At 41.9% G+C, this 25,449-nt stretch overlaps 3 protein-coding genes across 4 annotated transcripts; 2 read left to right on the top strand and 1 right to left on the bottom strand.

Annotated features, from left to right (window-relative positions):
- The first annotated feature begins 4,753 nt into the window (after positions 1-4,753).
- On the top strand, positions 4,754-6,396 carry LOC140932073 (uncharacterized). Its single transcript, XM_073381734.1, has 2 exons — positions 4,754-6,287; positions 6,376-6,396. The coding sequence occupies exons 1-2, from the start codon at positions 4,809-4,811 to the stop codon at positions 6,394-6,396; spliced, it is 1,500 nt and encodes a 499-aa protein (XP_073237835.1). The 5' UTR covers positions 4,754-4,808.
- A 2,518-nt stretch (positions 6,397-8,914) lies between these two features.
- Positions 8,915-22,469, top strand: LOC140932057 (EGF-like repeat and discoidin I-like domain-containing protein 3). Its single transcript, XM_073381721.1, has 9 exons — positions 8,915-8,958; positions 9,082-9,209; positions 9,628-9,803; positions 10,190-10,339; positions 10,782-10,953; positions 12,204-12,285; positions 13,230-13,276; positions 21,076-21,330; positions 22,387-22,469. The coding sequence occupies exons 1-9, from the start codon at positions 8,915-8,917 to the stop codon at positions 22,467-22,469; spliced, it is 1,137 nt and encodes a 378-aa protein (XP_073237822.1).
- On the bottom strand, positions 13,916-20,976 carry LOC140921495 (uncharacterized). Of its 2 annotated transcripts, none has more exons than XR_012164014.1 (2): positions 14,083-20,976; positions 13,916-13,995 (listed from the first exon to the last, which is right to left on the bottom strand). XR_012164014.1 is itself a non-coding variant. In XM_073371501.1 (2 exons), exon 2 carries the CDS (start codon positions 20,459-20,461, stop codon positions 14,324-14,326), a length of 6,138 nt encoding a protein of 2,045 aa, XP_073227602.1. In that variant the 5' UTR covers positions 20,462-20,708; positions 20,796-20,976; the 3' UTR covers positions 13,916-14,323. The 2 variants fall into 2 exon arrangements, 1 of the variants encoding a protein (XP_073227602.1); XM_073371501.1 differs by having other exon boundaries at positions 13,916-20,708; positions 20,796-20,976.
- Positions 22,470-25,449: the final 2,980 nt, after the last annotated feature.

Here is a 25,449-nt window from a genome sequence, read left to right as displayed (position 1 = left end):
TATCGGACACGACTTTCTTTGCACGCTGCATATGTGAGCGTTTCTGATAGGCAGGTTTCTTACGGGTTTCTTATGCGCCTCACAATTGACCTAATTCTTACGTCTGCGTGACGGCTTAGCGTAGTAACGTGTCAAAATTCACAGAAGGGATTTGGCAAGGATCGTTTGCAGTAAACAATCAAAGAGCAGTTCTAGCGTCAAAACAAAGTAGGAAATCATGATATTCACGGCCAAAAACAAAAAAAACTACACACATATAGCTATTCAAGTCCAGGCATTTAGGAGAAAACCAAAGAGACTAAGGTTATTTAGCCACAGAAACTGCATCCACGATCAAATCCTGTCAGAAAACATTTGCCGAAACATAAACCACAGTAACTAATTACTCAATATGCATGGAACAGACCAGCTTCATAACCTCTAAATGTGGGACTCAAAGCGGCAAATACTCCATGCACTGCATAAACTACACAAACAGAGAGCACGAAAAACCTCTATTGTTCAAGCTGACTCTAAGGTCACGTTTCACACTATTACAAGCTCAATCCGTCTCTTGTCACGAGCTATTAGTCGTGTTTGGCCTGTCAACACTTAATTCACATCGGACTAATCACAAACCGCGTAAGGAAAAGCCATTCAAAAACGCCTCCGTATGTCCTTGCGACTCTGCGGAATTCGAGCACGATATTGTGCACAAATTCGCAGACGCTCTATACAGAAGGTTCAGAGCGTCTGCGACGCAGGCAATCCCAGCAAACCCTTCTATCCTTCGGGACCGCTTTTTGTTTTACATTGAAAACACAATCGACACTGACGGTTCATCTTTCTACCGGGGTTGCAAAGCGATAGCGATTAAAAATTTGTTACGTCCGCCAATCACATTCCGAGTTAGTCATCAAATGAACCACTCTTAATACACGTTTTCAGAGAAAAACCCAGGAAAAGCATGTAAGCAAGTTGGAAGTGTTTGATATAATGTTACTTCCAATTAGTTGAAAAAATGGCGCGAGAATTTTGAACCAATCGCAAAGTGAAGTGATGCCAATCACGAAAGCAAGAATAATCACAAAAGTACTCTGAACACTTTCTTAAAAACCACTTTACAATCAACTGTTCGTAATTGTTAAAGAGCATGGCTTGAATGGTGACATTTTAGGGAGGCCTCCGATCTTAAGAATTTCGTTGCCTAGCTCAAAGAACTGAACCTGGACCAAGACGAATATCTGCTCTATTGATTTAGTTTTCCGAGTTGTTAAATTTAATGTTCTTCATTTTTAGTTAGATTGAATGAGTGCAATTTGTACTACAAAATTGTGAAATACTGCATTCTGTCCGAGGTCTGTAGTTATACCAAACAAGTACCAGGTGCTATTGGAGTCGTGCCCCCCCCCCCCCGGTAATAGCTAACATGAATATTTTGCCTAGTTGTACGATCGGAATACTAATGTGCCCTATTACCAGATTATGGCGTCCTCCAGTTATTCGGAGACACAGCCAAATCAAGCCCGACCAAGTAAGACTGACTCTGTCTCCCTCCTTCTCAGTCCTTCTCCGGAATGCTCGGCTGGGGTGACCGTATATTAGACGGTTTGAAATGTTATCATTTGAAAAATTTGGAATGACATCAGTTGGCGTATGGGGGAAGGGGGAATTTGTTTCCATCCCGTGTACAGTACGAATTAATAGCGGAGCTCTAGCGCGCGAAGCACGCCTGCGGAGCACCATGGGTAAGTAAATCTACCCATCCCAGAAAATTTGGTAATCACGTGACTGTACACCGCCCGCCCGTCCGTCCGCACCACAGGGTAACCAATGTTCAATCTCACACTTTCTAGCTAGTTTGGGAGCACAGGAAGACTGATATTGCACACATATTGTACATCAATGTTGTGATCAATTGACAGCTGTCAAAACAGGTTATCCGCTGACCAGTATCACCTGACCTTATCGCGGACTCAGGTGTCAACTCATCGAGGTCGAGTATCTTTTTGAAGTTATCCGCAGACAAGTTACTAGTTTTTAAATGATTGCAGGCTCAAGTTTAATTTTTTTTAATTCATATGAAATATGTTGTGTTTTATATGTGCCGCACAATTAAAATTTTGATTTCAAACTGACCTCGGAAGCTAAAATTCAGCCAGTTCTTACAGGCAGGGAAGACATGCCTGTTACTTCTGACTTTTCTCACCAAGGTCACGCGTTGGTCACACTCTACGTCCAATTTATACTTTGATTGGTCAAAATTTGACAGGTGAGTTCATGCGGAAAATTTATGCAGCATCTTAAATCTTGTTTACTTTGACAGCTGAAGCTGACAGAGTTTTGTGTCAACTTATGATATTTTTAACTGTCGTTTTCCATTGAATGTACAAAGTGAAATTCAGCTGCTATCAAGAGTCTTCTGTTATTCATGGCTAGTTTGTTTATTGGGTTTTTGGTTGAGAAATACGTTGCTTTGGCATCGTTTTCGTTTTTCACCTTGCTTGATGGGTAAGACAGTTGAAAAGTCTGAAGCGATTCTGGCCTTACTTGATAGTTTTCAGTGCATCTCGAATGGTAAGCCTGAGTAATTATTGTATTTGATGTTTGTTTTTTATATCTAATTTAATGAAGTCGAGCGTAGTTTATGCGGCTATTTGGTTTATGCACGTTTGTAAGATTTGAGACAATGATCTGACCGAGTATCAGGTTTGATTTTTAGCTTATAGATCTTTAAAATGCCTTCAGACATTTTCTGACCGCAAATAGAAAGGAAACGTTACAACGAACATTTAGTTATACTTCTGGCTGTAAAAGAAAGCTTTGAGCGATTTTCTTGCCTCGAGTTCATCTTTGAAAAAAGTAAATACCGGGAAGCCGGCTTAAAACATAAACAAGGATTTTCAGAGACACTTTAATACTTGTCTTCGTGAATGAAATTGTTGTCGCTGTATATGTTTCACCGAATTATTTTCTTTTTATTGATTGTTAGTAGTCTCTTTTGCAATTTTAATCGCTGTGCCGTTTGTTTTCAGTTGCTCATGAACATTGCTTGCAGGAGCAGTCAAAATGCCGCGCGTATCAAACGCTTTTGAAGATTACACATCGTTATAAAACCATTAAATAAAAAAATAAACATAATAAATTCTATATTATGTTGAAGCGCATAACTCTATTAATCTTCATTTTAACAGTCGACTTTGGCGCTTGTCAAAAGTGAGAACCGGCTATCCGAATAGGTGATTTTGGATTTTTTTTTAAAGCTCACGCGTGCTTCGATCATCCTGAATATTGAATGAGCGCAATTTGTTTTGCAAAATTGTGAAATACTGCATACTGCACCGAGGTCTGTATGATAAAAACAGCACCTCATGGTACTGTTTCACCTCAGATGTGATGTATAAAAAGTATAAAAGGTTGGTTTACACGTCCCCAGACTTGTGGCAAGATTTTGTAAAGTAAACTTGTCGAACGGAGAAAATTCGGCCTGATTTGTCTTCCAGGCCTAATCTACTGTGATCAAAAGCCATTATGGCTCTCAAATGTGATCGAAGATGATTGCTATTTTTTGGGTGTACATATAAGGCTATCAACTCGATGTAAGATTAATTTCACTCTTAGATGGACTGTTTGCAAATTATTTTTCGCTGAAATCACTTAGCCTTTCCCTCAAACTCAAATGAATGTGCTCTAAAGTTAACTGATTTGTGGAATACAAGTTTATTGTTTGATGTAAATTATAAATTCGAGTCAATAGGAGCTTCGCTTTTAGCCCTGGCTAAATCTATATATTACAAAAATACTGAGTCCTACCCTCTGTGTCTTTCCAAGTAGTGTTCACTACGCAGTAAGAGGCAGTTACCCTTACATTGAACAAAATTTATAAAATCAACAATTTCGAATTTCCTACAGTCATACACTTGCTTGCACCCTCCTTCCCCACCAGTTAATATTTTGCATAACCAATATTTTCAAGTTTATTATTTTGGGACCAGAAGAAATTGGAAAAATTTTTTGCTTAAGGAAAAGTTTGGGAGGCAAACAAAGTCGTTAGTGTATATATTAAGGGCAGTTCAAACAGATATACATTAAAATGTATAAATGATATGGCATGAAGGCAAAGTGTGACAGCAATTCTATTGGTTACAATAAACAGAAATTAAAACTGGAGAAATTAATCACGTCTCCCGCATTGCATCAATTTGACCATATCATGCCTGGCGTAAGTAAGGGATTCTCATTTCAGTTGGTGGATTTTCTTACTATGATGCGTGGTGCGCGTTTATTACCGACACTGTAGTGTACTTTCAGTATAGCTTACGTGATGTATCTAGCCGTACAAAGGTTGATGGGATTGATTATTAAAAGCATGGCGGATTAGATTCGGAGTGTTTCTGGTGCAGCTTGATAATCCGTGTGAATCGGTTTCAATACGCGATTAAGACACGACATCTGGCGACGAGGATAGTCTTTTAGGTCAAAAAAGTTGAATTATGGCCTCTATCAAAGTGGATGATCTACTAACAAGTGTAAAACCCTTCGATCCGAACGGCGAACCGTCGAGCATTGGTAGGCGATGGCAACGATGGCTTAAAGGTTTTTCGTTATATGCCGACAGCAAGGGCCTCATCATCCAAGCAGACAAAGCCGACAATAAAGTGCAAAGAAGGGCTCTACTTTTGCATTGTGCTGGGGAACAAGTGCAAGAAATCTTCGAAACATTGGCTGATACGGGCTCAGCGGCCGAGTATGAGAAAACTGTGAATGCGTTAAACGCATATTTCATTCCAAAGGTAAATTCGACATACCAAAATCATCTTTTCCGAAGTATGGAACAGCGTGAGGGTGAAACGGTGGCTCAGTTCGTGACAAGGTTAAGACAAGTTGTGAAAGATTGTGATTACGGTGATCAGGCGGATAATCAAATTCGAGATCAAGTTGTTCAGCGGTGTACGTCCCATGATTTAAGGCGGAAATTGCTTGAGAAAGGTGACACTTTAACCCTAGAAGTTCTACTTAAAACTGCTGCGTCCTTTGAGGCTGTGCAAGCTCAGCTGGAGAGTATGAAGAGTAGAGGCGTTACTGTGAATCAAGTTCGTGACTCAAGCGAAAACAAGCATTATCCTAAAGGGAAGAAGACATCGGGTGAGCCTGGAAACAAAACATGTTATCGATGCGGCAACACAGGACATTTTGGACGAGACCCTGAATGCCCCGCGAAAGGAAAAACCTGCAGGTCATGTGGTGGTGCTGATCATTTTTCTTCGCAATGCAGAAGCAAGGAGAGTAAACGTAGAGGCGATAAGAAGCCAAAAGAGAAGAGGAAAGTGAGATATATGCAGGGAGAAAATGATGACGAGGAAGATGAGTATGCGTTCACTGTAAAATCAGTGTCACAGCCGGAAAAAGTTCAGGTAATTGTGGGTGGTTGTGTTGTGAAAATGGTGATTGATTCAGGGGCGAGCACTAACATTGTAGACAAAGGTCTATGGAATGACCTAAAGCAGCAGAAGATTGTCTGTGTATCCAAGAAATGTGACAAGAAGCTTTACGCGTATGGAAGCAAGGAGCCATTGAAAGTTTTGGGGACATTTTCAGCGTTGACGAAAGTAGCTGAGAGCGAGGTTCAAGCTGAATTTGTTGTCATCGATGGTGAAGGAGAAGCACTACTTGGAAGAGAAACCGCGTTGCAACTAGGTGTGTTGAAATTAGGGGCTCCAATTTATACAGTGCAATCCAAAGAAGTGATCATGTCTGATTACAAAGGAGTATTTGATGGTGTAGGCAAGTTGAAAGACTATCAGGTCAAGTTACATGTTAATCCTGATGTACCCCCAGTAGCCCAGCCAGTCAGACGTACTCCATTCAGCCTCCGTGACAAGGTGAAGAAGAAGGTTGAGGAACTTGTAAATATGGATATTATCGAGCCAGTAGAGGGCCCAACACCATGGGTTAGTCCAGTAGTGGTGGTACCGAAACAGAATGATGAAATTCGGCTATGCGTGGACATGCGTAAGGCCAATGAAGCCATAATCAGAGAACGCTACCCCATACCTACTGTCGATGAAGTACTCCAAAGCCTGAACCAAAGCACGGTGTTTAGTAAGCTTGATTTGAAGTGGGGATATCATCAGTTGGAACTCCATCCAGATTCCCGTAGCATTACTACTTTTATCACTCACTGTGGATTGTTTCAATATAAGCGCCTAATGTTTGGAATAAGTTCAGCCCCAGAAGTATATCAGCATGTTATTCAGCTAGCACTTAGTGACTGTGAGGGAGTTGCTAACATCTCTGATGACATAATTGTACATGGGACAACTACCAAGGAGCATCACGAGAGATTAAAGCGAGTCTTGGAGAAACTGAAAGAGAAGAACTTAACTTTAAATGCAGAGAAGTGCAAGTTTCACATGACCAAGCTAGTGTTTATGGGACTCATGCTAACAACCAAGGGCATCGGTCCAACTGAAGAAAAAGTGAAAGCTATTGTCGAGGCGAGAGAGCCGCAGAATGTGTCAGAAGTTAGGAGTTTCCTGGGACTTGCTAACTACAATGCACGGTTCATCCCAGATTTTGCCACAGTAACTGAACCTTTGCGTAGACTGACAAAGAAAGGTGTCTGTTTCAAGTTTGGAGGCGAGCAGAGAAAAGCATTCAATGAGCTGAAGAGCAGATTAGCAAGTGCTGAAACCCTTGGGTATTTTAACAAAGACGCCAGGACACTAATTATAGCAGATGCAAGCCCAGTCGGTCTTGGCGCGGTACTTGTTCAAGAACAGCAAGGAAGAAAGAGAGTTATCAGCTATGCCAGCAAAAGTTTGAGTGATGTGGAAAAACGGTATTCTCAGACTGAGAAAGAGGCGTTGGCAGTTGTTTGGGCATGCGAGCGTTTCCATGTGTACCTGTACGGCATTGAATTCGAACTGTACACAGATCACAAGCCATTGGAGACAATATACTCCAACAAATCAAAGCCCTGCGCCAGAATTGAGCGATGGGTTCTGAGGTTACAACCATACAGTTTCAAAGTAAAATACCTGCCAGGAGAGAAGAACATTGCAGATTCGCTATCACGCTTACTACAAGGAGAGAACCAAGCTGATTCAACGGTAGCGCACAAAGTATCAGATGTATTTGTCCGATTTGTAGCAGTAACTTCCACTCCACGGGCAATGACCACACGCGAGATTGAAGAAGCATCAGCAGAAGATGAAGAATTCAGTGAGTTGCGTAACTGTATAATGAGGGGAACCTGGAGGAACGACCAGGTCAAGCAGTACATACCTGTAGCCAGTGAACTGTGTGTGATTGGCAAGCTAATCCTCCGTGGTACCAGAATTGTAATACCCAGCAAGTTGAGATCCCGAGTCCTTACGTTAGCACACGAAGGGCATCCTGGTATTGTTAGTATGAAGCAGAGGTTGCGATCAAAAGTATGGTGGCCTGGAATTGACAAAGAGGCAGAAAAATTTTGCAAAACGTGTTTTGGTTGCCAGCTAGTAAGCAGTCCTGCCCACCCTGAACCAATCAAGTCGACCCCCTTGCCACAAGGTCCTTGGCAAGACTTGGCCCTGGACTTGCTAGGTCCTTTACCGTCAGGTGACTCCGTGTTGGTCGTGGTTGATTACTTCAGCAGATATTATGAAATTGAGATTATGCGCTCCACGACATCCGAGAAGATCATTGAGAGTCTGGAGAGGATCTTCATGATTCATGGTTTACCACTATCAGTAACCAGTGATAATGGTCCGCAATTTGTTTCAAACGAGTTTGAAAAGTATTTGGAAGACTGTGGCATTGAACACAGGAAGACCACGCCATTATGGCCCCAAGCGAACGGAGAAGTGGAAAGGCAGAACCGATCTCTTTTGAAAAGAATGCGGATTGCACAAGCTGAGGGCAAACAGTGGAAGGAAGAAGTGCGCAAATACCTGATTGCATACAGATCGACTCCTCACACCACCACCGGAGTGAGTCCAGCTGAACTCCTGTTTGGAAGGAAAATCCGGACCAAGTTACCTGAATTCCGCGAAGATAATGTAGCAAGTGAAGTGCGAGACAGAGACAGCGAAATGAAGGCAAAGGCTAAGTTATATGCGGACGAGAAGAGGCATGCAGAATATTCAGATCTAGTTCCAGGTGACAGAGTCCTATTAAAGCAAGAGCGGCAAAACAAGTTGTCAACACCATTTGCACCAGAACTGTATGACGTTGTAAGCAGAAATGGCAGCAGCATTGTTATCAAGTCTCCCGGAGGTGTTCAGTATGAAAGAAATAAAGCCCACCTTAAAAAGTATGAGGCTGAAGCTGCTGATCCTCCTGCTGTAGAGAATGCTGTCGACGCAGGACCAGACCATACAGACCTTGAGACGGATTGTGGAAAAGCAAAGATTGCAGCTACAAGACCTGTTCGTCATAAGAAGTTGCCAGAGAAGTTTAAAGACTTTGATATGACTTGACTTATTAGAACTGTTCGTGTTTCGCTAGGATAGTGTTAAGTTCCTTCGCTTTCTTTATTATTGAACTGTGAACTGCGTTCATCCTGGCGGAGTCGAGGTTTATATTTGGGACAACTACTAAGTTTGCTCTGATTTGTTCTTGTAGCTGTTAAGTATGTTTATGTTTCCCATGTGTTGTTCCAAAAAAAGGGAGGGATGTAGTGTACTTTCAGTATAGCTTACGTGATGTATCTAGCCGTACAAAGGTTGATGGGATTGATTATTAAAAGCATGGCGGATTAGATTCGGAGTGTTTCTGGTGCAGCTTGATAATCCGTGTGAATCGGTTTCAATACGCGATTAAGACACGACAGACACGTAGCAGTACATTCAGCTGGATTTCACGAGGAACACATGCGTGACACGTATCGTTACTTATGGAAGAGGTCAGAAGTCACATTGGGCAAAGCGTTACATAATGCAATTCAGTAGTGATGACGTTGTATGGCATAATTATACAGAAAACGGGTTTGTTAAGGTAAGGAAAAGTCAGAGCTTTGTATTTCGAAGAACGCCCTCCCCCACGATCCAAATGTATTGTTAAACACGAATGAAAACAATTTTAATTTCGCTTGAAGGAATTTGTCTGAAATTCACACAGGTCAACCCCAGTCTCCCATCAGCTTACCAATGAAATCGAGGCTTATAGTCTCCGCGTGACACCGCTGGACTGGGAGAGATTGATTTGCATGCGCTTTGAGGTGTTTGGATGCTTGGCTGAAGGCCCTGGTATGTTCACGAGTTGATGATTTTATTTAAACACACTTAATTGGTATTGAATAAAACGCGTTGCAATGCTGAGGTACAAGCTTAAAATAAAACAATGGCAACTTCAGAGTATTTCTGAAAATGCCGCAGCCCAAGTCCATTAATTTACTGGTTCTATGTCATCCTTCAACGATCTCTGTAAAACATCCTGCACAGAATTTCCTTTCTATCGCGAGAAAACTGGACTCAAGAACGCAGGTACTAAAGCAGCTGCGGCGGGGTGGGTAAGAGGAAGAGTTCGCCCGCTCCCTTCCTTACACCCTCGCGCTGCACATGCGTGTTTGCCTGGAAAAAAAGAAAACCTGTGAAACTGATGCTACACCATGTTTTTGCTTGCTTTCTCCATTCAAGTCATACATAACCAACTTTTTACATACAGAAAACTGCATTTACCCTCTCGGTCTGGAATCTGAAGAAATAACGGATGAAGCTCTCACACATAGCGTAGACACAACTCTGACTGTTTCAGATCCCTCGGGTATCCGCCTTAACAAGAATCCCGGGGGATTTCCTAATGGATGGCAAGCAGCAATGGGGACACTAGATTATATTCAGGTAGAAAAATCCTGGGTAAACTTAGCAACCTTGTTTTGCTTATGATTATTCCAACTCGCTTACTTTGTCAAATGTAGGCCAACTCTTCAAGGGCTGAGTTCCTTGGAAAGACATCCAAGTTCAGAAAGAGAAAGAAAATTTCGTCGGGCTTGTTTACGTTCTCCATATAACGTGAAATTGGGCATGTTTACGTCGCGTAGTCCTGCAGCGACGGCAAAGAAATGTACAAAAAAGGTGTGCTGCACGTGCAAATTTGTTGTTTTGTTTATTTAACCTATTGCTTTTATGACGTTATTGTTGTCTTCGCCATCGTAGCCTTTTTAAGGTCCCTAGTACTGCACAGGAGCAAAGAATGGTTTAAGAAAAATTTTGTTTTCTCATTTTAGATTGATTTTGGCTCTTTGAGAAAGGTGACAAGAATAGCTACACAGGGATCTGCTGGATCTGATTTTCCATTTTACGTGGAGAATTTTCAATTAAAGTACAGCAACACAAGCATTGATTGGCTTGACTACAGTGAAAATGGACAGCCCAAGGTGACAATTAACCTTTTAAGAGTTTAAAGCACTTCAAAAGTCAGTCATGGAAATTTGAAATGAGCTTCCTGCCTGTAGCTCCTTAGATCAACTCATTAGACAGTGTTACCATTCAAATGACCAATCCTATCCCACGAGCAAGAGATTTTTCCCTAGACGATTTCACCTTACACGAAAAATGTTGCTTCCCCTTTGAGTAAAATGAGTAAAATGGCTATTTTAACCTCACCTTTTGTTATAACAAAAAAGAGTTTAATTTTAAAAATAACATAGCCCACCAGAATAGACTAGTCTTCCCTCGTGTCACTTCCAGTAAAGCTGTGTCACTAAAATAGATTGTTGCAAACTTAATAAGTTTCCCGTGAAAAATAAAACCTTTCCTGCCTGGCTTAAATGTATTTCGTTTATTGCAAAACTACAAACTATAGTATTGTTGTTGCAGGAACTGAGAGGTCCAAAGGATACACACGAAGCAAAATATTCTGTTGTGGTAAAACTGCTTGAGCCAATCATCACCCGCTTCGTGCGCATCATCCCAACTTCTGCGCCGCTTCTCAAAATAATGCGGGCTGAGCTTTACGGCTGCATAGCGGAGCCCATGCCCCCTTATAACGGTAATTATTATATGACTAAGTCAATTCTTGTTTTGTGATCGGTCAATTTTTAATATCCTTGACATTTTTAACATTAATGCATTCTTTGTTGCGTGTTTTATGTACTCATATCAGAATAACCTCCTTCCTCATAAGTTTAACACCACCTTTGTTACTAATCGCCAAGTACACACATATAATACTTGAGATGCCAATAACTACCGACCATATTTCTGTAGAAGAAACATTAAACAGTTCACAATCCTCCATCTAGGACCTAAACTTTGAAACTCCCTTCCCCATAATTTTATGGAACTAATCTAGTGACAAGTTACTCTAGTTTCAAGACTTCATTAAAAAAATACTTTATCGAGGGCTATAAATTCAAATCGCTTGACCATGATATGGCAGCTTACATTAAATCATAAAAGTTAAGTAACTTGATACTACATTTAGTTTTGAACTTTTTTTGTAGCTTTTCCTGCCATGTAAATTTACAGTCTTAGTTTTAAAATATATATATTTTTCCTTTTCTTTCTGTTATATTTATTCTATGTGGCAAATGTAAAATAAATAAAGTAAATCTGAAATAACTTTATTATTGACTGCCTTGTCGAACGGGTAAAATTAAGCGAAGCACGTGTAACACTGTTTGGCTAACCGAGTGGGAAGTATAACCCTATCTTGGTTGCCCAGGACTTTACCAATAGCTATTGTAGCTATTTCCTGTTTCATAGAAAGAAAGCCATACAATAAAAGCTTCTAAGCCTCTATTTCTAGGATTTTCGTAGAATTATGGATCGTCGTTTTTCACACGATATTTTCGTCGAGTTCCAAACTGTTTGCAGCAGTAACCGTAAAACGAATGCAATAAAACAATCATCTTTGATAATTCTCTAGCAAGAAGTCTCCACAATAAGTCGAGTGGAAATTCAAGTAAGTTTAAAAGAAACAGCGACTTCTCTGCGGCCAATCACAACAAACTGTCACTAGTTTACATGCTCAAAATAGGTTCGAGCCTTAAATTGGATCTTGGCTGGTTTTTACACGCCTGTTGGTGGGTCATGTAAATAAACAAAAATGTCAGGTTTTTGTATATCTGTTTACTTGCAACCTTCTGTAGATTTACCAAGTTAACGAAATTAAAACAGCGAAGTGGGGAATGGTGTGGGTCTCACAGAGCGGGCGCCTATAGCAAAATACTACAAGCTGACATACACCAATTGTGACTGATCATTAACCACCAAATGAATGTTTGTCTGTATCTTCAGGTGTTCCAGAGTACCACAGAAGAACTGTCTTGTTGGATCAAGAGTTCGGCTGGTTGTATGTCTGCATGTACACTAGAGACAGGTATACAACATACTAAAGTCATGAAAATCACTATAACCTTAAACACCTAACCGGCAAAGATTGGTTAACTTCAATTAAAATCACAGATAGAAACTTCGTCAATTGTTGGCGCTATGAGAGGTGGTTTACTTGTCTAGGATTTAGAAGTAGAAACGATGTAAACATTTTACAATATGTTTCACTTGAAGTATATATATGATGAACGACTAAAGAAAGATGAAAGAAAATGTCTTATGCTAACAGAAATGAACCCTGATGTGTAAGATATAACAACGTAAAAAAAGCGTCATTTAATTGTCAAAAATGCCATTTCAGGTCTAAAGGTGTTCGAGACTAGTTTTTGGCACTTACAATTAATTGGCGCCAAAGAATATTGCTCTAAATTTAAACTGCATGGTCTACTACATCCAATTTTGGTAGGAAATCATTCATCAAAGACCTTTCAACAGGGCCGGCTTTAGTGAGCTTCACTCCCAACGTCGTTTTTTTGCCTTCTTCCCCAGCCAACGAGCTGCAATTTTCGCTCACTCCCTGTGGGGTAGAGAGGGGAGGCCGTTAACTGTCTGAAAGAATTAGAATTAAAATACTTTTCGAAAAAGTAGAATTAAAACACTCAAGGAGACAATCTGTGCGTGGCTTAAGCCATTCTGAAAAAGATAGCCAAATAAGAATTGTACTGAATAATCAAAGTTTTGAAACAAAAAAATATTTTTGGACGTACCCTTCTTTTCATTTCTAGGTTACCCTGAAGTCTTAAGTGTCTCTGTGTGAATCAAAATAATGGCGTTATGCACTGTACCCTAAGTGAGACTAAAATCTGTAATTCAACCCAAAAATGACGTCACGCTTCCCATCCCTTTCATATGCCAGTCCAACCCCACAGGTCCAATTTCACTTTAGTCTTGCACTTCAGTAATAGTTACGATTGACTCTTGTGTGGTTAGATCAGTAAGCAGCTGTTTCTCAACAAGTGATGGAAAGGATTGGAGAGGTGAGTTTTCCACGTCAAGTACGGGGGTTGGGGGTGAGGGGGGAGGGGGGGTCTATTTCGGACCAAACAATATGATTTTCCCTGCCCTATTTCAGACCTGAAAAGCTTTTCTCAAAAGGTTAAAAAATAATGATCAGATGACATCCTGGATCAAAAAGAGCACAAAATCTTCCCCTGATTCATACCCAATCCGATTAAACTCTACACCCAATTTCAGACCATAAGGGGTATACGGTAAAATTTTGTACCCTTTTGCGCCGCGCAAAAAGTCAGTACCTATATAGCTTATATAAGGAAGCATCCCCTGAAATTTAACCTTTTTCTTGTGAATGCGTGAGAAACGCTGGGAGATGTCAGATTTTTTTAAATCAAAATTAGGAACTTCTTAGATGGAATCTGAAAACAATGCTCCAGTAACTAAACTGTATATAGTCATGGAAACGCATGCGCATAGCCATATCAACCATGCTGTTGAGGGCAGTGGCGGCAATGAACTGTTGTTTTGCCCTTATTTGGTACAAACGTGGAAAGGAAAGACCCCAAATTTCCCTTTACCAAATAAGCTAGTGCAAAAGGGCTATTCTGAAGTACCAGCTCCACATTAGTGTTGGGGTCGACACAGAAATTTCGACGCGTTGATTGGACTATTAATCTGTCTTTAATCGCCAAGTTTCTCGTGCTTGGTTCGATCGGTGATCACTGGTCATGAACGGTGAAAACTGAACATAAAATAAGCAAAAATGACAAATAAACCTAAAGAAAACCTAAATAAACCTAAAGCGACACTAAAGAGCAAAACTACTTACATTCTGTGCGATGCAATCGATGAGAAATTCAAAACATTTGCTCTATAACACTACACTTGAAAACACGTGGTGATCTGCTTTTGCTGTGGTCATGTGACCATCCGAAACTAACATGATATAAGTAGTCACGTAGTGTCCAAAAAGGAAGTGAACGCAAAAATAAATCAAAATAAAATTTGGACTAAACATTCCGCCGGCCTTGGGACAACCCAGTAGGTAGGCCCAACGTCACTAGCCTAGACTAATTATTCTCAAGATCGTTCTCCAGTAGGCATAGCTTCTGAATAGGTCGGATGAACACAGAGTCCTTTGTCTTGACTTTCGCTGTGCGCACCAGGCCGTCGGGGCCAGGGAAGACCTCTAGGACTCGTCCAAGTTTCCAGCATCCTCTCGGCACGTTGTCATCAACTAACAGGACAAGGGCCTTCGGCTTCAAGTTAGGTAAGACCTTTCTCCACTTTCCTCGGGCTTGCAGGGTAGGTAAATACTCACGCAACCACCTCTTCCAAAATAGGTCTGCCAGAAATTGTACCTGCCTCCATTTCCTTCTGTGATACTGATCTGCTTTCTCAAATATGCCAGGGGGTAGGCAGATAGTCTTCCTCTGCATTAAGAAATGCGCTGGCGTGAGTGGCTGAAGGTCATTTGGGTCGTCTGAATTGGCGGTGAGCGCTCGCCCATTTAACACTCGTTCAACTTCAGTCAACAGCGTCTGAAGAACTGCTTCCGTAACTACTTGGGTCCCTAGGATAGACTTCAGAACAGTCTTAGCACTTCGCACCATCCGCTCCCAAATCCCAGACATGCTAGAAGCAGTTGGCGGCTGGAAGACCCATTTGCACCCTCGTTGTAGAAGCTCTTGCACAATTTGTTGCTGGTTCCACTGCTCGATCGACTCTCTCAGCTCTCGTTCACCGCCGACAAAATTTGATCCTCTGTCACACCTTAGTTCAGTCACTTCACCACGACGGTTTATAAATCGTCGCAGACACATTATGAAGTCGTTTGTGTCCATCGAGTGAACCAATTCAAGATGTACACTACGTGTCGTCAGGCAGGTAAATAAGCAGCACCACCGTTTGGCTGTTCCTCTTCCATGCTTGACGTATAAAGGACCGAATAGATCCATTCCTGTGTAGGAGAATGGGGGTTCGTACGCCATCATCCGGCTTCTTGGCAGGGGAGCCATTTGCTGAGTCATCGGCTTGGCATTCAACTTCTTACAAACAAGACACCGACCCAGGACAGAACGTGTTAACACCCTTATTTGTGGGATCCAGAACGTCTCTCGAACCCTTGCTATGAGGTGTTCACGCCCCAGGTGACCAATTGATGCATGGGTGTGGCGGACCATCAGGACTGTCGCTGGATGATCTCTGGGCAGTATTATTTGATTCCTGGCAGTGTCAGCAGCTGGTGGTGATGCTATACGTCCCTTGACTCTCAAAACACCATGGTCGTCTTGCATTGGGTTCAAACTAGCGATCTTACTGGATCCCCTGACTTCGCCCCTGGTCTTTAGATCCTTGATCTCTTGATCGTAGGCTGCGTGCTGGACGATCTTTGCGATGGATAAGGTAGCAGCATCGTAATCTTCTAAAGTCAGATGACCTGTGTGGACAGTCTTCCGGTCACGGATGAAATGAGTGAAGCGTGTGAGCCAAGCCACTTGACGTCTGAGACGGTTCCAATCAGAGGAGGTGCTTATTATTTGTTGCATGGTGGTCTCAACAGGTGTGGCGGGGGGGCAATTAGACTGTACGCTTGCCTGGCGGGTCTTGACATTGGTGTTTATGTCAGTACAGTTAGCATGGGTTTCTTTCTTAAGCTCTAGGCCTTCATCGGGGACTTCTCGAAGGCTTGCGTTGGGCCAAAAGGATTCAGGTTGCCATAAGAACTCTGGTCCTCGTAGCCAGCGGTGATCAAGGTTTAGCTCAGAGGGGTTCAAGCCACGTGACGCATCGTCGGCTGGGTTCAAGACACCTGGCACGTGGTTCCAGTCGTCTGGCTGTGAGTTTCCTCTGATTTCTTCGACTCGATTAGCGACATAGGTCTGGAAACGACGCCTTTCATTCTTCAAGTAGTGGAGAACTATTTCGCTGTCTGTCCAGAACTTGGTGCTCTGAATAGGAAGGTCCAACTCTTCTCTCAGCATCTTATTCAAGCGTGTAGACAGAACAGCAGCTTGGAGTTCAAGCCTTGGAATGCTTGTGAACTTGACAGGTGCATTTCTTGCTTTCCCCACAACAAACGAGCAGTGAATAGACCCATCTGGATTCTCGACTCTTAGATACGCAGATGCACCGTAGCCAATTTCAGAGGCATCAGAGAAGATATGCAGCTGTAGTTTGCATTTGGAAGCATCTGTTCCAGCTGGCAAGTAGCAACGTGGGATGCGCAGTGCAGAGAGGGATGACAGCTGTGAGGTCCAAGACTTCCATCTGGCTAAGAAGTTTTCTTCGAGTGGCTGGTCCCAGTCTACCTTAGCCTTCCACATATCCTGGATAATTACTCTGGCAGTAAGGGCCACAGGCGCAGCAAACCCAAGAGGGTCATACAGGGAACAAACGGCGGACAGTACTCCACGCTTTGTTTCGGGTCGATTCAAGTTCTTGATGTCAAATCCAAGCTCATCTGTTTCAGCAAACCAGCGAATCCCTAGCGCCCTTTCCACTGGCAGTTCGTCTAAGTCAAGATTCAGATCTGGTGTGGCTCTTTTCTCGGTGGGAATGGTTGCCAAAACATTCTTACTGTTCGTCATGAATTTCGTAAGGTTGAAGCCACCGTGATTCAGGATTTTCACTAGGTCCGATGCTACAGTAGATGCTGCATTCTCCTCACTGAAGGATGGCAGAGCATCGTCAACATAAAAGTTCCTGTCAACAGTTGCAACAACTTGCGGGTTGAACCTTTCAGCATTGTCACTGGCTGTTCTTCTCAGGGCCCAATTTGCAACGCAAGGGGACGAGGTTGCTCCAAATATGTGTACTTCCATAACATAGACATCCGGGGGTTTGTCGTAATCATCTGTCCACCAGAGGAATCGTAGAGCTTCTTGATCTTGTTTACGCACACGCACTTGATGAAACATTGCCTCGACATCAGCGGCTACCCCTACATGCCCCTGTCGAAATCGCAGCAGCACACCAACGAGACTGTTTGTCATGTCTGGCCCTTGAACGAGATTCTTGTTTAGAGATGTTCCTTCATACTCAGATGCGGCATCGAAGACGATACGGAGCTTGTCAGGTTTGTTGGGATTAGTCACTGGATGATGAGGTAAGTACCAAGTTATCGAGCTTTCTCTAGCTGCTTCTTCAGGGGACAATTTGCGTGCATAACCCTTCGAGATGTACTCAGTCATGACTCCACGGTACTTAGCAGCCATTTGCTCATTTCCTGCTTTGGTCAGGCGTCGTCTAAGCAATTCTGCTCGTCTTTCAGCTAAAATGCGATTGTTTGGCAGCTTTGGCTGATCTTCCTTCCATAGTAGGCCAACTTCATAATGCCCGTCTACAAGGGTAGTAGTTTCTTCAATGATTTTTAGGGCTCGTTTGTCTTCCACAGATAAGGGCTTCTCTCCTGCTTTCAATGTTCCATAGTCTTCGATCTTCCAAAACCTTTCAACAAAGTCGTCAGGTTTGTGTCCAACAGAGATGAAATTGAGCTCAGCTCTTCTTGTCCCAGCGATAGTCAATGGACCTGAAATGCTCCAACCGAGAGGGTACCGATAACCGTAGAGGCCGCTCTTGTTGTCTTTCGGGATTCTGACTTCCTTCTGCAAGTGTGCAACAGGGACGTTACTCCCCACAATGATCGAGACTCGTTCAAAGTCCACCACTGGGAATGTAAGGTCTTGAAGGTGCGGATACTTATGGACATCTACTGTCCCCGGCAAAACTCGTTCTGATTGATTCAGGTCAGGGAGAACGTAAGCTTCATTAACATCAATGTCTTCACCGTATGCTTCTACAGGACTGAGAGTAAAGGAAACGCGTCGACTCTCCACCAGCTCCTCGCTGTTCGTAATAGTCTTAATCCCGATTTGCTCCGAGATCCCTTTCAGGTCAAGATGATCAGCAAGCTCTTTGTCAATGAGGGTATCGGTACAGCCATTGTCAAGAAATGCATATGTAGAAAGGGAACCACCGTTCTCTGCAGTAATGGTTACAGGAACTACATTTAACAAAACTTGGGCTCTTGTGGTGCTGACACCGGCAGATGTAATCGAAGTCTGTGGCCTGTCGCTGGGCGGCTGTCTTGTGCCTTGCTCCATTTGTGGTTGCCGGGTTATTGGGTCAGCAGTCGGAGTACTGTATCGGTTAGTGGGGTTATGAGTGTTCTTGTTTCCAGGAGTTCTGCGTCCATTGTTGTTGTCCCTATGCAGTATTGGTAAGTGGTGTCCAGGACACAGAGAACAAGCTGGTGGCTCAGGACAGGAAGTACCACTGTGATCGGGATTATGGCAACCACAGTTAAAGCAGAACCCATACGATGCTGCATATTGTCGACGCACGGCTACACGGTCACACTGTTTGACGATTGGGCACTCCTGGAGTCGGTGGGGAGTAGACTTGCAAATTGCACAGTTTGCAGAGTTCTCTTTCTTGGGGGCGTTCTTAAGCGATGTGGCGTTGATCGTAGCATTTTTCGTGGGCAGGTCCGATCCTTTAGAAGCTTTGGGGGGGGACTTGTTTGTCCTGTTTTCTCCCCTTTGCGGCTGCATTCCAAACACTGGGTCATTCCTTATTGACGCTTGCCTTTTCACAAATTTTGCAATGTCCTTTAGTCGTGCAGTTCCACCACGGCTAACAATCTCGTAGTTTTCGGTCTGCCACTTGGTGATTAAATCATTTGGGAGTCTGTTTACGATTCTTCTCAAATTGGTAGCTACGCTTGCTTCGCGTTCCACATCTCCCTTCAGAACCTTGGTTGAAGTGTTCAGCTTCTCGGCAAAATTAAGCAGACCCATGTTGTCACCATAGGCAAGTTTGGGGCCTGAGACTAACTCTTCGATGCAGGCTTGCGTCACCTGAATAGGGCGACCAAAGCGTTCCTCTAAGATCTTCATTAGCTCACTATAGGAGGAGCCTCGGTTTCTTTTGATGACCTCCAAGGCTTCTCCTTTCAGGAACTTCGGTAAGTACTCTACCCGCTGCGCATCAGTTAGTAGCTCACTTTCAAGGTGAGTATGTGCCTGTTCTTTGAAGAACGGGAAGTCTGCTGGGTTGCCATTAAAGGGTGTAGGAGAGATTCCGTTCAGAAGCTGTACCTTCCACATGGCTGCTACATGGTCTTTAGGGGCTTGCTCTATTACTTTGTCTTCTGGCTGAGACTTAGGTCTATACTGGAAGGTTCGTGGGGCTTGGTATGGTGGCTGCTGGCATTCAGTGACTGGCAGTGCTCCCTTGTTTGCAGTATCGGCAATATTGGATTTGACCTCAGTGGCTGGCTTTTCCTTGCACGAACCAGGTGCTGTGTCTTGGGGGGTGGAGCAACTGACAGGTATAAGAGGCAGTGAAGGTTTGGGTGTCGGTGCTGGGATTTTTGGTGTTCGGGGTTCTGAATCATCAAGTTGAATTTGAGGTGACTGTCCCAGTGGTTTCTCCTCAATGGGATAGGTTGTCTGAACAATATTGTCCACACCATTAACAACACCAGTTTCCTCGTCGAACTCATTTTCAATCTTCCAGTCCAGCTCAGCTAGAACGGCTTCGTCCTCGAGTAGTCTCAATTCCTTCTTTGCGCTCCGCTCATGCTCTGCTTTGACCAATTCGGCTTCTTGTTGAGCCTTACTCTTCGCCAACTCAGCTTCCTCTTGTGCCCTACTCTTCGCTAACTCCAATTTCCTTTTTGCTAAAAGCATGGCTCTAAACCTTTCTTTCCGGGACGACGAAGAGGATCTTGAAGTAGTGGAGCTCTGAGACTGGTGCGACTTGTGACTTTTAATGGAGCGTTCATCATCACGTTTTTGTGTTTCTTGATCAGTCCGTATTTGGGTTTCGCATTCTTCTATTGTAAACATCATCTGTTCTTTGAGGGACTTGAACCTTTGCTGTACTTCTTGTAGTCGTTTGCTGTCACGTATGCCTGGCAGGTACTTCGAGTGTACAGTCTCAAAGGATTTCCAAATGATAGCTAAACGATCTACTATTTTGCGGGCGGACAAGTGCTCCCAGTTAGTGTAGAGGAGAGTTTGGAGCTGCTGTGTTTCAAAGGCAACTTCTTTAGATTCCTTGTTCCACAAAGATGCAAGTCTGCGTTGTTCGCTTATTTCGCGTTGATACACAAGTTCACCAAAATCAATTTGAGTATTTGGTACGGGGTCCTGGCGTAGGGAGTATCCAACTGCTCCTTTCGCTGAGTCCTCAGGGTCCATTCCGCGATCCACTATCGCGCGGTCCAGTCCAGAGATTCCTGCGATTCCGTTCGGTCGGTTCGGAGCGTTCGTTTTCTCGAGAATCCAGGTGAAAACACAGTTTTCTCTTCGTACTTTGTAGAATTTTTCACAATGTTGGGGTCGACACAGAAATTTCGACGCGTTGATTGGACTATTAATCTGTCTTTAATCGCCAAGTTTCTCGTGCTTGGTTCGATCGGTGATCACTGGTCATGAACGGTGAAAACTGAACATAAAATAAGCAAAAATGACAAATAAACCTAAAGAAAACCTAAATAAACCTAAAGCGACACTAAAGAGCAAAACTACTTACATTCTGTGCGATGCAATCGATGAGAAATTCAAAACATTTGCTCTATAACACTACACTTGAAAACACGTGGTGATCTGCTTTTGCTGTGGTCATGTGACCATCCGAAACTAACATGATATAAGTAGTCACGTAGTGTCCAAAAAGGAAGTGAACGCAAAAATAAATCAAAATAAAATTTGGACTAAACAATTAGCTTTGTCGAAGTTGTTATTAGAATTTTTAAATGCTATGAAAATTATCAGCATGACGTATCCTCCGAATACGTACCTATTTTTTTCAGATATTTCAGAGCACATTATCAGTGTCATAGCTTTGGACCAAAGAGGCGGCTGGCTCTTTGGAGTGGACCGTGCAATGAACTTCCTTCGCAGTACCGATAATGGAGTTTCCTGGAAGAAAATCTCCTCCAAGCACTTCTATGACATAAAAAACGAAACGTTCCTCAAACTGAGCACTGGGATCCCTGAAAATATGGTGTCTGTCAGTCCAGAGACGTTTTGGTCAGCAACTACTTTCAGCGGAAGAAAGTGGGGAGGTTAGAACATTTTCATAGGTTTACGTAATTTTGAGGCATGCACTGCTAGAGCACCGAATAGATGAAACATAGCATAAGATCCTTTTTAACTGAGCTCTTGCTTTAACCGTGGCATCGTTGGCTAAGTACCTAAAGTGTTGGACGGGAGAGCGGTAGATCGAGGGTTCGATCCCCTGTGCTGGATCAATACTCAGGATCTTACTGAAAAATGAAGATACTGCTTGTGCCCCGGCTAGACCTTCGCATGCCTCAGATGACCTAGTAAAAATGGCGACACCCTCTCCAACAGCACATGTAAAAAACGTGTGGCAGTACTTCCGTGTTTATTACAAAGAGAGAATTTACTGTCTTATTTTCTAGCCCGGTTAGCATGGGGTTTAACACCCAAGATTATAATTTTAATAAATTAGGATCATCCTTTGACGATTAAGAAAATAGCAATACGAAGACTCACTGTTTACAAACATCGTTTTTGTTATTCAAATGTGTAACGGGTGAAACAAATTTTGTTTCACGAACCAGTTCGCTTCTGGTTGGCACATTAAAAATCAGTTAGTGACGTCAGCGTGAGTACCGCTACAGTCAATAGCCCACGTTCGACATACTTTGTTAAAATGCTAACATGACTCCGAGGCTTTCTGATCATTTTTTCTATATTTGGTTTTATTTTCTTTTAGTACAAATAAAGGGGTTTCCTACGTAGCGTTTGTGCGTGCTAAAAGTGGGAAGGTGGTAAGTTAAACGCTGATATTTGCAAATAAAACTCCAACGTTTCGGCAATGCTGCCTTCATCAGGGAAAATATGTGAGTTCGTTATAGCGGAAAAATGAAAATTTGAAAATGCGCGCGTGAAAACAATCGAATGTGCGTGCACTCAAGTCATGTGAAAGAAAAATCTTGATTGAATTCACTCAGCTCGTCTCTTCTGGGAATTGCGAGACAATGGAGTCGTGAAAAATATGCAATTTTGACCCTAAAGCCTCGGAGTCATGTTAGAATTTTGATATATCGAACGTGGGCCATTGTCTGTGTGTTGTTCAGTATGTTATTTTTTAGTTTCAGCCTATGGTATCCACATGGTGACCGCAGGCCAAAGCGAATGGAGCATGGTTGCCTCATGGAAGTGTTGTGGAAGCTAACGTTATGCATGCGCACATAAATTCACATTAATTTGTATTGTAACCGTTACTCATAATCCTTTCAGACCTTTCATAGTATTTCGACTAGTTTTGCAAATTTTTTTTTTTCCCTTTTGATATTGAATTTTTAAGTTTTCAGATTTCATTTGCGGGAAAAGCTTCTATATTTCTGACCGTCTGAAAAGTAAAAACAAGTGGATCTACTAAATAGCACCTTTAAGTTTTAGTATCAACATTACAAATATCGAGGTGGATATTTAACGAAAAGAAAACTTCATGCGGGAAAATGAACTTCTACGTCGTGTTTAATAACCAGTTTAACCGGTAGTTAAGAGATAGAGAAGGTCGTTGGATAACTATATGCTTACATCACTTTACGCAAGCTGGCTCATTAACATATCATTGTGATTCTTTTGCCTTATCAGAACGAAGCTTCTTTTAAGCATCGAGTTTGTAAATACAATGAAAATGGAAAAATAAAGGACATAGTAATACTCAACCTTCCACTCGATACTCTTCTAGTTCCTGCTAAAAAATACACTAGAAGCGTGATCTTCATCAAGCTGTTAATTCATTTTTCTTGAAGGGACGCCTTTTTTTGATTCCACTGTTATCCTAGTCAGTGGATCTGTTGTGGCTCGATATTATCCTGGTCCAAATTTTATTGTCCTTGATTTCTGGGTGTGGTAATGTACGATGATGAGTTTCAAACAAAGAAAAACAAAATTTAAACCAAAGATAAAACAGAACGATTACAGAGTGTACTCCTGGAGGACCCTTTGTACTGCCGTAATTTGATGTCTGGCCAAGCCATGGCCAAGCCACACTTGAACCTAAACTATAAAACAGAAGCTCCTAAACCTTTCCCTTCCCTTTATTAGGCTTTAAGCCTTCTGCTCTTAGAGTCCGACAAGTGGACAAAAGAAAAACTAACTCCCGGGGGGGGGGGGGGGGAACTCCACGTATGAAAGTGGTGGGGAATATCAGAAAATAGAATGGCACCAGATGATGTTTTTCTGTTGTTACATAAACCCGCCGAGCAAGAACAAACCAGTGCAAAAGTTAATTGCAAAATACGTATTCGACTGCTATGAGAAGAGAAGATCATTAGTTCTTTAGGTTAACAATGATTATAGTTCCACTAGTGTGCAATTTGTGTTATGATTTTAAATTATTCGGATAAAGTCGATGTACATAGGACTGTATAAGACTCCAAATAAAACATTGTCTTGTTTTGTCTTGTCTTGCTCATCGTCTCGCTTAGGGGTGTAAATTTCGGATTTTGGTCTCTCACTTAGGGTGTTCTGGGCAAAACGCCATCATTAATAAAGGGCTAAGGCGTAGTGCTAATTTTTTTGGCTTACTTAGGTCAAGCCTGGTCATTCCATTGATATGAAAAGATGGCTTTGCACGTATCCTCGTTTTAAAACAGAGGCTTGTGGCAACTCTCCCTGATACGATGCGAGGTTATCGCAGTCACCTCGTTACTTAAATGAAACTGTTTCCAATCGTCCAGATAGTGCAGGGGTCACTGTGGGGGAGGGGCCATAGCCTGAGAAAACAGCCGACATTTGACGACGCTACGACTGGTTTCCCTGGCAAATGACGTCTGAGAAACGAGCGCAGAAATTCCATACTGATGTTTCGTCACCGAAAAGTATGGTTCGGTGTAAGAAGCCATTCGATAAAACGTGTATCGTACATGGGCGGGCGTACGAAGTTACGGTAATAATATCGTCACAACTTTCTACACATCCACACTTTTTATTTGCCAATGGAGAAATTTATTTCATGCTATTGTTTTTAAAAATCGTTTTAAATAAAACTCCAAAGAATTGTTTAATTACGTTATTCACGGACAAAAGGAAGACAAAAATGTAATGTACCTTAGGTTACATAGAGAAATGTCGATGATCATTATAACCGGTGATCAGTTTGGTAAAGCTTATCGTATCTATAATTCAAGCCATTATTTCAAGCAAAAAGAATCTCCTTTTGAAATGATTATCGCTCTGAAAAACCTTATGCCTAAACTCAGCTGTTAACTGCATGTCATATAATACAATCTAAGACACAAATCTAGTTACCGGCCGATTTTTTTTCATTATTTAAATATAATTTAGCTCTATAACTTATTTCAATGTGACTTAGTTCAAAATTGGAGGTTTTGTAACATAAGATACGTAGTTTTGAATTAATAAAGACTATATAATTATTATTTTTTAATTATTATTTCTGCTTCTTCTTCTAGTCTGAGTTCTTATTCGGATCCGATTAAAAGAAAAAAATAGGACCCGGCCAGTTCCTAGAAACCAAAAAAATTCTATATCACTATTATTCAATCATTCGAAAGAGTGATTAATTAGGATATGCATTAATGCAAAACTCAAAGCGAATATCTTCTGCTAAACTTTAACAATTACGTCCACGAATATATCGCTTTCCAACTATTTAGTTTCTTCTTTAGATTAATATGCAAGTTTTATTTGAGAGCTGATCTTCCTGGTACATCATTCTATCCAGAAAAACTATAGTTCTTTAATTAGGATTTGCACGCCCAAATGAATTGCTTATATGTTTGAAGAACTAATCCCAAGCTTATAAGCCTTTCTTAAAAAATCATTCGAGTTACAGATGTACATCAGTTTCAGCCATAAAGCACTAGACTAATATTACAAATTTGACTAGACAACTCAATATGAAAAAAAACATAACAGGTGTATATTTGCAAATCAGACGAGGAGAAATGTTTGAAAGAAAGAAATAAGAACATTTGGTTATATTAAACATCATTTTAATAGGGTGGTACAAGTTTTGTACTGTAACTTATACTGTCCAGGCCTCAATATTAAATTTACAAATTAAAATGTATTTATTTTTGTATTGCCTGGTTAAAAAAAAGAATGTATTACCCCGGCTTAATACAGTGTAATATCTTAATTGACTGTCAAGTTTGAAGTTGAATACGATGCCACAGTTT

This window comes from Porites lutea, chromosome 1 (genome assembly GCF_958299795.1).
Source record: "Porites lutea chromosome 1, jaPorLute2.1, whole genome shotgun sequence".
Classification (NCBI taxonomy): Eukaryota; Metazoa; Cnidaria; class Anthozoa; order Scleractinia; family Poritidae; genus Porites; species Porites lutea.
Note: the sequence above shows the minus strand (reverse complement) of the source record. Positions and strands in the feature narration are given on the sequence as shown.